Genomic DNA, 15,796 nt, shown 5'->3' with positions numbered 1-15,796 from the left:
CACATCCTCACAACTAGGATGCGTTCTTCTGTTTGAGAAGCTCTCATTATATAGCTACTACTGCAGCACAAAATCATGTTGAAGAAGATGAGCCTGCAGTCAGTTCTTAATAAGCTTTTTTCACAGTTATGGTTAGAAACTCTCTCTGCCTTTCTATATTCATATTTTATGTGTAAGCCACTTCATTTGATTCATCATGATCATTAATATAAATCATTTTGGCCATGTGTAGGGAAAATATGATATTTTCATATCTTTGTATAAGTGATAATCAAACTGTATTTTACTAGTAGTGTAACCTAAACCACGTAATGATCCTAATAAAGTTGGTGGCCAATGGTTTTATTTACTCCTCAAACCCATTTCTACTCACATTTGCCGTCTGGTTTGTGTTAATTTTGAACCCTGGGAACACATATGTCGCTTGGCTCATTACAGATGGTGAGATCTTAAAGAGAGCAAACAGCTGTTGAATTCTTATCTGTTATTAAGATCCCAGCTGAACACAGACCATCAGGTTTGGGGAAGAAAACCGGCTGGTCATCCTCCTCCTCATCCATCTTCATGTACTTGTAAAAGCCAAATCTACATGACAGTTCAAAACAGTGACAGGGCAATGATCATCTGTTCATTTATGTATTTAGTTATTGCTTAATTTCTTGTCATGATCAGTCAGGATTCATACTTTTCTAAGTAGACAGGGGATTCACGGTAGAAGCATTTGTTCTTTTTCTCCATATGAGTGAGTCTGGTGAAGTCATTGGGATATACGTAGGAAAGGTAGACCTGGTTGAGCACACAAAAGAACAAGAAAACAGGTTGAGATATTTGGTACATGTGTTTCTGAAATATTAAGCCAAAAGTGAGTGTAAGTGGACAACATGAGATTTAACAGATGCAACACCCTGTCATTCTCAGACATGTGTTTAACAGTAACGACCAACAGAGGGCAATGTTTGCTCTAAGCTCAGAAATATTAAAAGAGAGCAGGTCCACTTTGTTAGTGATTCTCAACCTTTTTCAACATTGTCAAAATATAGCATTTTTGCATATGTGACCCAGGACCACAAAACCATACATAAGGGTCTTTTTTCTAAATTAAGATTTATACATCATCTAAAAGCTGAATCAATAAGTGTGCCACTGATGTTTGGTAAGATAGGATAATACGAGATACAACTACTTGAAAATCTAGAATCTGAGGGTGCAAAAAAAATTAAATACTAAGAAAATCGCCTTTAAAGTTGTAAGAATGAAGTTCTTAGCAATGCATATCACTAATCAAAAATTAAGTTTTGATATATTTACAAAATATCTTCACAGAACATAATCACTGTGTGTTTGGCGAGACTATGTTACGTACAAACTGCAGGCCTTGATAGCGTGCAATAGGGAAGTCCTTCACCACGTAGGTAGGAGAGTAGACACAAGATGGCAGAACATTCTCCAGCCTGGACTGATCTATCATAGGAACTAGAACAACAAACACGTCATCATATGGGACAGTTCCCACTCCCTTAATAAGACAGTTGACATGCAAATAACTGCTCAGCTTGAACATTTTCCATTTATCTAAAATAAAAATATATGATAAATCAGTTTGCTCATTTCCATTCTCAACAGCTTCCATTCATCACTATTAGCTTTTATCTCAGTCCTGACTGTCACATATTCAGTCATGCTGCTCCTAACAAGCTGGCATCCTATATCTACACCACCATATGGATCTACCAATGCACTGCAGAGCTTCCACACAAGCAATTAAACATGAACACACTGCAAATCACAGTATACACTGTCTATCCAAAGAAATAGATGGCTGTTTATTTTGCAAGAAAATATTTTACCACATAAGGAGAATTTTGATAGCTGATGGTCATGAAAAAGTTATTGGACAGAAATTAAATGTAAATGTATTATATATGATATATTTCATTATAGCATCTGGCGAAAGTATTCATACCCCTTTATTTATTTCATTTTATTTATTTATTTATTTATTTTTGATGTTGAAGCCTTAATTACTTTTTTGGCAAAACAGGTTTGTAACAACTTTGAAAATGTATTAGAAATAAAAAACTGAAATGATACCATTGCATAAGTATTCATACCCTTTTCTGGGACATCCTGAACATTCATATTGCTTGTAGATGTTACTACACTTCACTTAAAGTTAACCTGTGGCAAATTCAATTGAATGGGTATGATTTAGAAAGGCACACACGTCTTTATAAAAGGTCTAACAGTTGAAAATGCATATCAGAGCAAAAACCAAGCCCTGAGGTAAAAAAAAAAAAAAAAAAAAAACTGCCTGTAGAGCTCAGAGACAGGACTGCATCAAGTCACACATCTGGGGAAGAGTTCAGAAAAAAATTCTGCTGCATTGAAGGTTCAAAGAAGCATGTAGTCTCCATTATCCATAATGGAAGAAGTTTAGAACAACTAGGACTCTTCCGAGAGCTGGCCTCCTGGCCAAACTGAGCAACTGATAGAGAAGGGTCTCGGTTATATAGGTGATCCAAAAACACGATGGTCACTCTAGTTGAGCTCCATGATGGAAAAAACTTATAAAAGGACAAACACCACTGCAACACTTCACCAATCCGCTCTTTGTGGCAGTGTGGCCAAACTCAATCCTTTCCTCAGTGCAGACACATGAAAACCCACTTGGAATTTCCAAAAAAGCACCTAAAGATCTCTCAAATTGTGAGAAACAAGATTCTCTGTTCTGATGAACCTTAATTTCAAGCAGGCCCGGTTCCAGAACTTAATCACTGAGGGTGCTTCCTAAATTAATGAGGGTGCTCTAAACTTATACCCATAGGCGACATTAGGGGGTAGGAGGGGGAATGGCGCGATAAATACAAGACTCATTGTGTAGTTTAGAAATCTTTATTGATTATTATAATGGAATTTTGTGAGATCTCTATAAATTCAGTGCTTTTAGTGATGATAATAAGCGTATTGTAGGCGTATTGTAGCCTACACTTTTCAGGCTACAGTCCATTCAGAATTTGTATGAAACTGTCTTTTTTCGGACACATACACGCTGCCATGTTTAGGGAATTACATCTGCATATTTATGCTGGATTCATTCTCGAAATAGCAGTGACTAACACAGTGATATCAAAGTAATGCACGGGGCAAAAATATAAATGTGAAAGCAGCCTCAGGGATTTAATTCTGGAGCCGGTCTACCACTGATGTCGCGCGTCCTGAGCCAGTAGTTTCGTTTTATTTTTAAGTTAATTTAGAAAAAAAGTTTGGAGCATATTTGTTCGTAAATATAAGTTTTTTTTTTTTATTGTATTATTATTATTCTTAACAAACAGCGCCCAGCGTTAGACTGTCTGTTTGATCAGTTTGCCTACTCAAATCATCATGATTTGCCTAAAATCTATAGATATAAAATAGTTCAAGTATAAAACAATGTTAGTTTAAACGTTAAACCTATATAAATGTGCGGTATATCCAATAGTTTGTGCAGAGAGTGGAAGCTAAAGACGCAGGACATGGGCGCCAGTGCATTTTTTTCAGTAGAAGCAATTTAAAATGATCTGTCATTTTTGCTCACAAAGGTAAGAGTAATACATCATTCGGTACTGTAAAGGGTGTAGCGTACTTTTATTTGTGTGCACTTAACAAAACGTATAAAATAGTTTTACATTATTACTTAACGAAATAAAACAAATAGAAAACAAAAACTCTCTCATTATGTAATCCGTAAAGATAAATTTCTCTCTAAAGGCGCATCCAAAAAGGATTTTTGTTACACTGACTCAGAATACACTAGTTTATTAATATATAATTTAAATAAGCTTTACTCTTTCCGGCCTGACACATTCAGTGTTATTTATTTATCTTTGTGGCAATTTTCAGCATATTGTGTGCTTGAGTGCGGATCTGTTCCAGCTGCGCTGCCGTCTGTAACGGTCTCGAAAGTGAAAGCAAAAGTGAAGTCTCCTGTTGTTTCCACCAGCGCGGAATTTTTTTCTTCACCATAATTTATGGATGTCTAAAATATTAAAATAAGGAGAAACCAAAAACAGATAAAACAGGTGCCCGCCCGCCTCTGAACTTTGACGTGAAAATTGGCCTAAAGCCCAGCAACTAGAGGTGTAAAAAAGTCGGCCGGGGCTGAAATGCAACGCTCTAATTGACTGCTTTGATGCGTTACAATATGGTAGGGCATTGTTAATGCTTACAGCAGAAAAATAAATCGTTTTTTTAACGATTATGCACTGGATTGTTATCTAAATCTGCAATAAAATAACATTATTACAGCTTTAAGTGAGGGTGCTATTGATTTCGTTTGAGGGTGCTTAGCACCCTTAAGCACCCCCGTAGAACCGGGCCTGATTTCAAGGATCATGTTCACAGTTGCATCCCAACAGTAAAGTGTGCTGGTGGCATCCTCATGCTTTGGGCTGTTTTTCAGCAACTGGGACTGAGAGACTAGAGCAGAAGGAAAGCTCAACACAGCAAAATATAGATTTAGCCTTAATGAAAACCCAGTCAAGAACATTCAGGACCTCACACTGGTTCACCTTTCAATAGGACAATGACCCTAAGCACACAGCAAGAAACAACTCTGTGAATGTACTTGACGTTCCCAGGTCCCGGCCAAAGCCTGGGCTTGGACCCAATTAAACATTTCTGGAGAAACTTGAAAATGTCTGCCAGACCCCATCCAAACTGACAGAGCTTAAGAGTTGAAAAGTTGAGGAGAAGTTGTCATGTCATACCCAAAAAGACTTGAGGCTGTAAAGGTGCTTTGACTAAGTACTGAGTTAAGGGTATGAATACTTATGCAATGTACTTATTTCAGTGTTTTATTTTTAATAAACTTGCAGAGTTGTCACAAATCTGGGTAACACTTTTTATGAGGCCCCTATTTATAGTACATTATAAGGGTATTTCTAAGGCATTATAATGAATGCATAATGCATTATAAAAAACCTTATAATATGTTATGAATAATTGTAACAACAATTGTAATACATTATAATACTTGAGTATTAGAGCTTATAACTTTTAAGATTATGATTATTTATAAAACACAACGGACGGCATATTAAATCTACTAAATTTATAATGGACTATATCATATTACATTTTTTACATTATATTACATTTTATTTTGATGGTCCCCTTAGTCTATTGACTATAAGCAACTAACTCTTGGCAACGAGTGTAGACTTAGGTTAAGGTTAGGCTAGGTAGAAGGTTCACGTACTTGCAAAGTTACTTATCAGTTTGTCTTTTGGGGAACCATCAAAATACAGTGTTAGCATTTATTTAGCATACTACTAATAATAATTACTGCTAGTTGACATGCAGTTGCAGCGTTGCTTATCAAAAGCTGTCTAAAGGGTACCATCAAAATAATTAAACTGATCATATTACGCATTCATCTGATCTGATACCTGATCTTATGGCTATTTGAGAAATATTATTATTATTACTTATAAGTGGTCTTTGTATGCTTTAAGTAAAGTGACAACAGTAACATGGCAAAATATGAGACTTATAAACTTATAACTATGAGGAGGTAATCATACTCACAAAAGCTATAATCACAAATAAGTAAAAATTATAATACATTAAAACTGTTCTTATGAATACTCATTAGATGAACAAACATATTATAAGTTTTTTTTTTTTTTAATGCGTTATGAATTTATTATAATGCCTTAATAATACCCTTATATTGTATTATAAATACGGGCTTCATAGAAAGTGTTACCCAAATCTGTTTTGTGCTTTGTCATTATGGTCTATGGAGTGTAGATTGATGTGGTTAAAAAAAGTAATTTAAAAGAGTTTAACCTAAGTCTGCAACATAAAACATTAAAAAAGGGGGTATGAATACTTTTGCAAAGCCCTGTATATATATCCATCATTGTATTAAACCAATGGTACATTTAGAACTACAGATGTAAGATGTCAGATGTAACGCATGGCTATAACTGAGAGCAGAACATTGAGATGTAAAAAATAAAAAATAAAGAGATCCAGCAATATGACTGAACAGTGTTCATAAATGACCTCTACATGCATACACACTGTTGGGAATACTCACTCTTGTAGAAGGTGTCTCGTGGGTCTGGTTTGAGCATGTCTGCACTGTGTGTCTCTGTCCTATGGTTAACCTGCAGAGCGAGAGAGTGACTGGCCAGCGTCTGTGGGATGTGACGAACACTGTTCATCTTCAGACTGGATTCATCTGTCAGAGACAGAGAAAGAGAGAGAATAAAGACAGTGAGAGACAGCAAGTGAATTTAAATCAGCGAACAGACTAACACTCTACAACCTGTGCTCTTTGCTATTATAGAAATTGTAGCATCTTGGCTTTTCTATGGCTGGCATATAAGTGTGTACTGTATACAGTAAATTAGGGTCCATAAATGCGGAGAAGCTCAGTATATAGATGACTTGTCAATAAATTTAGGCTTAAGCTTAGGCTACAATGTTTTTTTTTCCACAAGAAGCATGAAGTTCTCTTTATTAACTGCTAGAGTGCAAAAAATAATGGACTACAACTACAGCTTCAAATAAAATGAATTGACATGAATTTGAGAATTTTATGGAGTTTAATGGCAAAGAACTTTAGTGACAACTGCACTCAAGATGCACAATTTTGTGTAAACATGATGTTTGTTCTCCAGCATTATTTGACACAGTCCGAAAAGCAAGGATGCAAGAACATCTTACCATCTGTACAAAGAGTCACATGATCAATGTAACAAATTTAATTATTTGGTTAGTAACCTAAACAAAGAAGTGCATAATCAAAGTCTGTTTTTGTGCATCCATCCATTAAAAAAACTGTTTCATTTGTGTAAGAAAAATATCCATATTCAAAAATGTATAAACACAAGGATTTATATCAGTATAAGCCAAGAGGAAACTGGGTTTACTTTGCTGTAAACAAAACGTCTCAGGTTACGTAGGTAACCCTAGTTCCCTGAGGACAGGGAACGAGACGCTGCGTCCTGGTTCAGGACACTGTGGGAACTGCCTTCAGCGTGACCGGTTCTGAAGCTCTTATAAAACAACGGCAATGAACTTGACATTGACCGGCGCCAGCCCATGACGTCATTAACAAGGCACCTACTAGTATAAAAGGGCGCTTGTGAATACAGCAACCATCTTTTTGTCTGATGGAAAGTGGGGCCCGATGCATGGCTACGAGACGCAGCATCTCGTTCCCTGTCCTCAGGGAACTAGGGTTACCTACGTAACCTGAGACGTTCCCTTCCGGAGGGAACTCTACGCTGCGTCCTGGTTCAGGACACTGTGGGAACGATATTCCAACGCTGCCATGCTGAGGAGTAAGTGAACAACTGACTGATTGAGGAGTCAAGAAGGAACCTCACTCCCCACTCGCGAGAATCGCTCGGGCCGACGTCACGGCCAGCTCGGCCACCCAGGCACGGAACTCCTAGGAGTGGAGGCCTGATACTTCTAAGCGAGAGTAGGCCTTCCTACACTCACCGCCAGTAGTGAAGCTTACCCTTAAGTCTTCATACTAGGCGGGGGTTCTGAAGAGCGGAGGCTCTAAACCGACTCTCAAACGAGAGGAAGCCTGACAACACTCTGTGCTTGAGAGGAACTCTAGGAGTGGAGGTCGGAGACCTAACTACACTCAACACTGGAGGTGATCCAAGAGGCTCCAGAGGCCTAAGCAATAGAACCACCTAAGTGGAGTTCTAGGAGAGTGGAGGCTTCTGCAAGAAGACTCTCCAGATGAGAGGAAGCCTAGCGACACTCGAACCTATGAGTAGTACTGTCTGCAGTGGAGTTGGAAAAACCCAGGGTTTTTTTTTTTTTTTTTTTAGAACCAACTCTAGAATGGGAACGGAGGAATACTGCGTAACCCATACCATACAGGATTTTAGAAAAGAACCCAACCTTCGGGGGGGAATCTTTACCACTCATGTGGATTTCAGAAAGTGCACAAGGACTTGCGTGTGCACTTACCACTTCACGTGGGTTTTTAAGGAGTGCTCAGAGCTTCACGTGAGTACTCACCACTATTGTGGATTTGAGGAGGTGCCCAAAGCGTAGCGAGGGAATCACTGTATCTTTATCACAGGCGACAGAGCCTGTGCAGCGGAGCTTCGGAGCTCTGAAAGAGTGGAGGTCTCAAACACAAACCCTCTTGGTGAGGGGGGACCTGGCTACACTCACGCTTGAAAATACTGGAAGCGGAGCTTCTGGAGAATGGAGGCTTCACAGAGAACTCTCTAAAAAGAGAGGAAACCTGAAACATTCAATCCACTAGCTCTTAGGAGTGGAGGTCTCAAGTAACCCTTCAGTGAGGGGAGACCTGGCTACACTCATGCCCAAACTTATTTTCCCTTTTGGGAGAGTGGAGGCTTCTGCAGGAAGACTCTCTAGATGAGAGGAAGCCTAGCGGCACTCAAACCTATAGGTAGTGCTGTCTGCAGTGGAGTTGTAACAACCCAGGGGTGTTTAGAACCAACTCTAGAATGGGAACGGAGAAATACTGCGTAACCCATACCATACAGGATTTTAGAAAAGAACCCAACCTTCGGGGGGAGTCTTTACCACTCATGTGGATTTCAGAAAGTGCCCAGGGACTTGCGTGTGCACTTACCACTTCACGTGGGTTTTAAAGAGTGCTCAAAGCTTCACGTGAGTACTCACCACTATTGTGGATTTGAGGAGGTGCCCAGAACGTAGCGAGGGAATCACCGTATCATTATCACAGGCGACAGCAGAGCCTGGCAGCGGAGCTTCGGAGCTCTGAAAGAGTGGAGGTCTCAAACACAAATCCTCTTGGTGAGGGGAGACCTGGCTACACTCACATATGCATCGACACATACCCGTGCTCGCGCATTCCCTGGACATCAGCATAGTTGACATGCTGATGTCTGGTAATGCGGGCCGAGTAAGGTTTGTCCCATGCCTTCTCGACCTCAGCATGGAGGTCGGAAAGGAATGGGAGGCTCAAAGGAGGTGGCCTGACATGGCCAGGAAGATATCTCTCACCAAGCCTGCCGTGAGAGACCTCTTCCTGCGCGCGCCGCCACGGCAGATCTAACCTCGCGGCGGCGCGCCCCATGACGTCCATCAGCTCCTCATACGCGGGGCAGGAGGGCTGGACGGGCTCAAAAGACTCATCTTCGCCCATCTCAGCCTCTTCCTGCTCGCCCTGACTAGCAGCCAACAGAACACTCGCCGCTGGATCTGAGGATGTGAGAGACAACACATCCTCTTCCAGCAGCGCGCCCTCGTCTCAGTTTCTCTGAAACTCGTCAGCGAGCTCCACCTGCGAACCCCACGATCTCAGCCGCCGGGCAGCCTCAGCTGCCGCGGGACCAGAGCCGCGTGGGGGAGGCGGATGTCCCGATCCCCTCGAGAATAAGGACAAACGAGAGCGGAGCTTTTTAATAGAAAAGCTCTCACAGTGCACGCACTCCGCCCCCTCAAGGACGGAGCGCGCGTGCTGCTCACCCAAACACATCACGCATAATTCGTGCGAATCATCCGGTGTCAGACTCCGCGGACACGGATCAGCACACTTCCTAAATTGCTTACCTCCGGACATTGCCATCAAACTCACGCTTAGAACAAGGTGATCTGAAGAACAAAAAGATGGTTGCTGTATTCACAAGCGCCCTTTTATACTAGTAGGCGCTTTGTTAATGACGTCATGGGCTGGCGCCGGTCAATGTCAAGTTCATTGCCGTTGTTTTATAAGAGCTTCAGAACCGGTCACGCTGAAGGCAGTTCCCACAGTGTCCTGAACCAGGACGCAGCGTAGAGTTCCCTCCGGAAGGGAACTTAAATGCACGCACGACAGTAAGCAATAGCTAGAGATTATGGCTTATAAATTTTAAATACAGATTTTTTTTCCCACAAATGTATCGCTTCACTTTAGAAAGGCCTTTATTAACCCCCAGGAGCCATGCATAGCACTTTATGATGGATGGATGCACTTTATTTGACTTTAAAATAATTTAATATACCTCCAGTTTTTATCTGAAGGAGGAAAGTCATATACATCTAGGATGGTTTGCGGGTGAGTAAAACTCAGCTTTGCCATAAAAGGAATAAATTACATTACAATTAAAATCTTTTCCAATAGAAAACACTTAAATTTAAATAATATTTCACAATATATTCATCACTGGAAATCATGTATCAAATGCTCAGTAGTTGACTGTTGATGCTCATGGACGCTCATGGTCATAAAACAAGAAGCTTGCTGATTGTCACAACAACTGCAAAGCTTAAAGGAAAAATTCACCGAGCTAAAGCTACACTACACTGAGTTGAGTTATCGACTGCATATTTTAGTACATTTTTAAAATGGCATTTCATCTGCACACTAAATCTGGAGCCAGCGCAGACACTCACTGAACATGTTGCTCTTCAACATTATCCACACTGCTGTGCCCCAAACCCCTCATGAAACTCTGGGAAACCTAATTTCTGGTTGGATCAGCTTTTTCTGTATGGATACTTCCCCAAGGCTTAAAGAGATGCAACCAGACTCACACACACTGCCCACGCTTTAAGACAATCCCTTGGTGATCAGTCTATGGGCACTGAAGCATGCAGGTGTGTATGTGAGAGAGACTCTATTCATTATGGTTTATCTCCTGACATTATAAGAGCTCAAAACACTGTCTGCTCAGCTAGCCGCAGATGAAAACACACTTTAATTAGTCCTATCGATCTGCTGAAAATGTGTTACTAGGCAAGTATAAGTTATAGAACATCAAAGTCTGTCACTGATGGCAGCAATTCAGAAAGCACTAATAGAAGGATGAAAAGAGAGGATATAAAAGTTGCTGGATGTTACAGTAACTTTCAAGAGGAAGAAAACAGACAAAGAGATGGAGCAGAAATGTGCCATTAGGAGGCTGAACGACTGCAGGCTTTGACTGATGCGTCTGTTGATGCTGTTGAAGCTTTAGTCATGGACTATATGGCTTTATTGATTATGGAACAGTCCAAGCAAACTTGCAGTTTCAAACTATTTAAATAGGAAAGAAAACAAGATGTCCTTGCTCTTGTTCTGAGTTTAATAAAAAGAGTACTTTTTATGCACTGTATGTAGATACACTTTAACATTCACAACATGAAGCTCCCACCCAGTCCATTTTGTCCAGATTGTGAAATCAAAGCCACAATTACATGCAGGCATCAACACCTATTCAGTCAGAAATAGCAAAACAACTGCATCTCTGTTTGTGGTTCACAGGAAAAAACAACCCCCAAATACAAAAAATGAATATAGAACTTAACTTAAAGGGATAGTTCACCCAAAAATCGTTAATTGATTTTTCGCAGGAAGTTTGACTCACAGGCTATCTGACCAATCATAACATTGAATCTGTCATTTTTGTCTGACAAACAAAAAAGATAGGAGAGTAGATTAACGTTGGTGGACTTGAACTTGAAAAATTGACGTCTTTTACGTGGTTGAAACAAGACATCTTTTGCTGTTCATTCATCTGTCACATTACATAAAAAAACGGTATTTATTGTTTAAATTTCTTCAGAATAATTACAATTTGTTTCATTCCTAAAGTAACCTGCTCCGTCTTTGTTAAGTGGTTCTGATCTTTTAAAATGATCAATTACTTACCCTCACGTTGTTATAAACCCGTAAGACCGTTGTTCATCTTCAGAACACAAATTAAGATGTTATGCTGAGAAAAATGAAGGCCTTATCTGCACATCAAATTGGCATTTGACAGCACATTTTGTTAATCAAATGCTGTTCTTGAAGTCTTTTAAACTTAGCATCCTTCATTACCTAATGTACACTAAGTTTTGTTGATCAGTAAAACTCATTTTAACAAAAGGCTAAAAATCCATATTTTGTAGAGTTTTGGGATTCCTTCAACCACCTGCACACAAACACTAGGCTATGTGACATATTTTAGCTTCAAAGGGTTAATTATAAAATATATAAAAATATATATGGGCCATTCTGCAGAATTGGTTTTAAATCAGAGTTTGGAAACATATTGAAAATAATGTATAATTGTATAATATCCAAGGTACACATTTCTAGTAATTGTGCTGTTAATTATAATAATGTGTTTTCAGAAAGTTTTGTAATATTTGTCCTCTCCCCAACTTTGTCACTTCCGAAACACAGTAATATATAATTTAATTAGACGGGTCATACTGCCCTATTACAGTTTTTCTCAATTGCTTAAACACATTTCTTGAAATTATGCCTCTTATTTGCGAAACTCTAAACACAAATCCACAACTCCTAACTCAATTCCCCAAACTTCTTATATTGAGGTCAAAATGAAGCTCTCCACTCAAAACAACACAATCTTGCTGAAAAACCAAACTTTGCTCTCAGACATGACACACAAATCCTCAAAAACACACACACTACAACACAGTTTTACACACTGATGAGATAAATTCAAAACAATACAACCAAAACAATCCAAATAAAAAACTTTTCACATGATGAAAACAACAAATCTATGCCTTTGCAAGTGTTTTATTCCTTAATTTAATGTACTGTAGAGTACAGTACAAAACAGCAAACAACAACAAAATATAATTTTTTCTGCCCAGAATCCTGTCTTTGGTCTGGGACAGGCCAAAGAACCTCTTCAGCATCACAGGCTAAATTAGCCCTGGCCAGGCAGCAGGGGTCAAATCCTCTTGCATGCCTGATCCAACCCTGGCACTCATCAACTAAAATATAGGAGACTGCTTGTTTTCTCGCCCTTGCCCTTCCTCTGTCTCTTCCATGTTGTCGTTGTCATCCACCTTCTTCTCCTCCTCTTCCTCTTTCACCTCCTACTCTTCCTCTTCAAAATTACACATTACTGTATGTGGGATACTGATTGAAAAAGACTGGATAGGATTCACAGTTACACTTGTACTGTACTAGTGGTCTGAGAAAAAAAATAAAAATGCATTACAGTGTCATTGTGAAACAGCAAAGAAAAAGAAATATGGGCACAAAGGTAAAAATAAAAATTAGAAAGTCTACTGTCAGATTTTGTAACTCCTGCGTTGTCCTCTGTCTATATACAGTATGCTTTCCAATTGAAGGTTCAAGAGATGTACCTTTGAGCTATTTCAGAGAACTGCTTTATCATTGGTTGATATACATTATCTTCATTAGTGAAAGTCAAGATTCACTTGAATAATTCATGGCAAATTTACAAAAAGTCTAATAGAAATGTGTAGAATATATGATTGACAGTTTATAACAACTAGATCAAAAATTTTGCATTTAGGTAATGACTTATACGATGAGCTAATGACTTGATGTTTTGAGGGGTCAAACTATTGCACAGAGAACTATATCATACATTTTGAGCAACATGACAATAGCAACTGATAATGTGGGAAACCGCAGACAAATGCATCTAATCAGTTGTATGAATGTACCAAAGCAATCACAACTTGATCAGAAGAATGAGAAGCTTTTTATGATGTGCACAAGAGACTAGATGATGTGGATGTTGAACAAGTAGTTTTGACAATTTCATTTCTGATCTGAGAAATGCACCAAAGTGACTGAGAAAAACTGTAAGCTGACTTTGGCTTCTTTTAGGTTCTGATTTGGGTGTGCTAAATTTTGACTCCTAGTGTTTCCACTTGGATAATTGTGTGCTAATTGAGCTCAAACTTCACAGATTGAGTGAACAATGTTGAATGCTTGTGCTTTCTAAATGACCACATGGTGTAAGCACTGAGAAATGTAGGGGTTTGTGTGTAGAGTTTTGCAGTAACAGTTCACCAAATATAACTCATGTGTCAAAGCAGGGAATAGTGTTTATTGTTTAGGGAAATGGGTGTGCTTTTTCAAAAATGGCGTTATAGTTTTGAAATTTTAGTTCAAAAGACTGGTTATAGTGTTTTAGCAATTGAGAAAAACTGTAAGATTTAGCGTACATCTACATTGTAAATATATTTTTTTTCTATTTTATTATTTTTTTAAATCAATAATTAAATTTTTAACTATATTTTAAGTGTACATTATGAGATCTGTTGTATTCTGAATCCTGAATACAAAATGTTGCTCATAGTGATTTTAACGTTAAGGATTCATTATTTTGAATATACATGGAACGAAACACTACCATAAAATGTTAGTTAATTTTTGACAAAACATCCCATGTTTCAGTAGTGACAGCACGTTTTCGGTAATGACTTGGCTTTGGTAGCGACTACATCACGTTACAGAATTTCATCTTGCAGACTAAAACACTAAAACATACTAAAATACTAAAAATTTGCATAACTGTACTAAAATTTAGTTTATTTCCCCCAAATATGAGGATTATGTGTTCCCTTTTGTCACTACCAAAACAATGATGACATGTTTTGGTCGTGACAGTTTCGGTAGTGACAAATTAATGGAATAACAACCAAAAAAAAAGCAATTATGTCACTAACGAAATTGTACCAAATGTTTTGGTAGTGACAATTTTAGACACTTTTGAACCTAGCTCAAAGATGCTAATCAGCACATGTTTAGCTAGCACAGTTCTGGGATGCGTTTCCCAAAAGCATCGTTAGCCAACTATGGTCGCAAGTTCCGTCATTACCAACATAGTTCAAGGATTCGGTGTGTCCTGAAACCACAGTTCAAACGAACATTCGCAAACAGCATCACAAACTTACGTAGTTAGAACTACAACTGTCGACTTGTGGTTAGAAGCATTTCTTGTTAGTAAGACATATGAGCTCAATAAATTATGCTCTTGGGCACAATAAGTAAGCTAACATGCAGTACAATCTATATCTTCCATTGAATATAAATATAAATGCATTTTAATCTATGTATTTTTGTTCATCCTCTATAAGCGCTGTTTATGAATAGTGCGCATGTGCACAAAATGCCTAAGGGAACCCCAGAGTATGACGTAAGAGAGAACACGCGATGAATCAAACATCAAATAAAGCGAAATGACAGGGAACAAAAAATAGTAAATTAGTCATCAGGTGCCATGTTCAATATAGCTGCATTTTTTTGAGATCCCTAATCAGTTAAATAGCCTAAGTTATTACTCGGTGACGTCATTAACAACGACCCTAAGTTGTTGAGCTAATGTGATTCAAACGACGGATATGCAACGGTGTTCGGGAAACAGTCGTGACTAGCTAGTGAGTTTCCACAACAATGCATCGTACTATGGAGGTTAACCAGCGAGTTACATCGTTGTACGGGAAACGCACCCCGTATAGTTGTACACACCTGTAAAGACAAAACTCCCAAAAAAGTGTGCTTAATTACATAAAAAAGTGGGATATTCCTTAAACTTACACACAGATTTTTCAGAGTTTTTAACACATTTACCTTAAAATGATGGAGTTTGGGACAGCCACCTCCCAATTGAAAGTATACACAATACATGATGATTTTATATATACTAAGCTTTCTAATATTTTAAATATTATATACTGGTTATGGGACAGCAGTTTGGACCAGTTCTGTAAAATGGCCCATATATATATATATATATATATATATATATATTAGTGGTGGGCCGTTATCGGCGTTAACGTGCTGCGTTAACGTGAGACTCTTATCGGGAGATAAAAAAAATATCGCCGTTAATCTATTCTCAAATTTGGGTTGGGAGCTGGGTCTAAACTACGCAAGCTATGATGACTTTCACCTTGATATTTTAACGCGGATGTATACCAAAGACGATAGAATATGTTCGCGCGTTTACGTCTCCTCCGCCAAAACACAGACGGGATCGCGTCGTCCTCCATTCATAAAAACCGAATCTACTATAGCGCGAAATGCCACGTAAATTCG

The 15,796-nt window shown here is 38.7% G+C and overlaps 1 protein-coding gene across 1 annotated transcript in view; it reads right to left on the bottom strand.

Moving 5' to 3' along the window:
* b4galnt4b (beta-1,4-N-acetyl-galactosaminyl transferase 4b) overlaps positions 1–15,796 on the bottom strand; it is a 174,902-nt gene that overhangs the window by 24,551 nt on the left and 134,555 nt on the right. Inside the window, exons 11-14 of the mRNA XM_073835917.1 lie at positions 6,083–6,226; positions 1,364–1,473; positions 686–786; positions 512–585 (exon numbers count right to left, since the gene is read on the bottom strand). Coding sequence (XP_073692018.1) covers positions 512–585; positions 686–786; positions 1,364–1,473; positions 6,083–6,226 — 429 coding nt within the window. The remainder of the gene's footprint in view (positions 1–511; positions 586–685; positions 787–1,363; positions 1,474–6,082; positions 6,227–15,796) is intronic.

The sequence above is a fragment of the Garra rufa genome, chromosome 3 (genome assembly GCF_049309525.1).
Source record: "Garra rufa chromosome 3, GarRuf1.0, whole genome shotgun sequence".
Taxonomy (NCBI): domain Eukaryota; kingdom Metazoa; phylum Chordata; class Actinopteri; order Cypriniformes; family Cyprinidae; genus Garra; species Garra rufa.
Note: the sequence above shows the minus strand (reverse complement) of the source record. Positions and strands in the feature narration are given on the sequence as shown.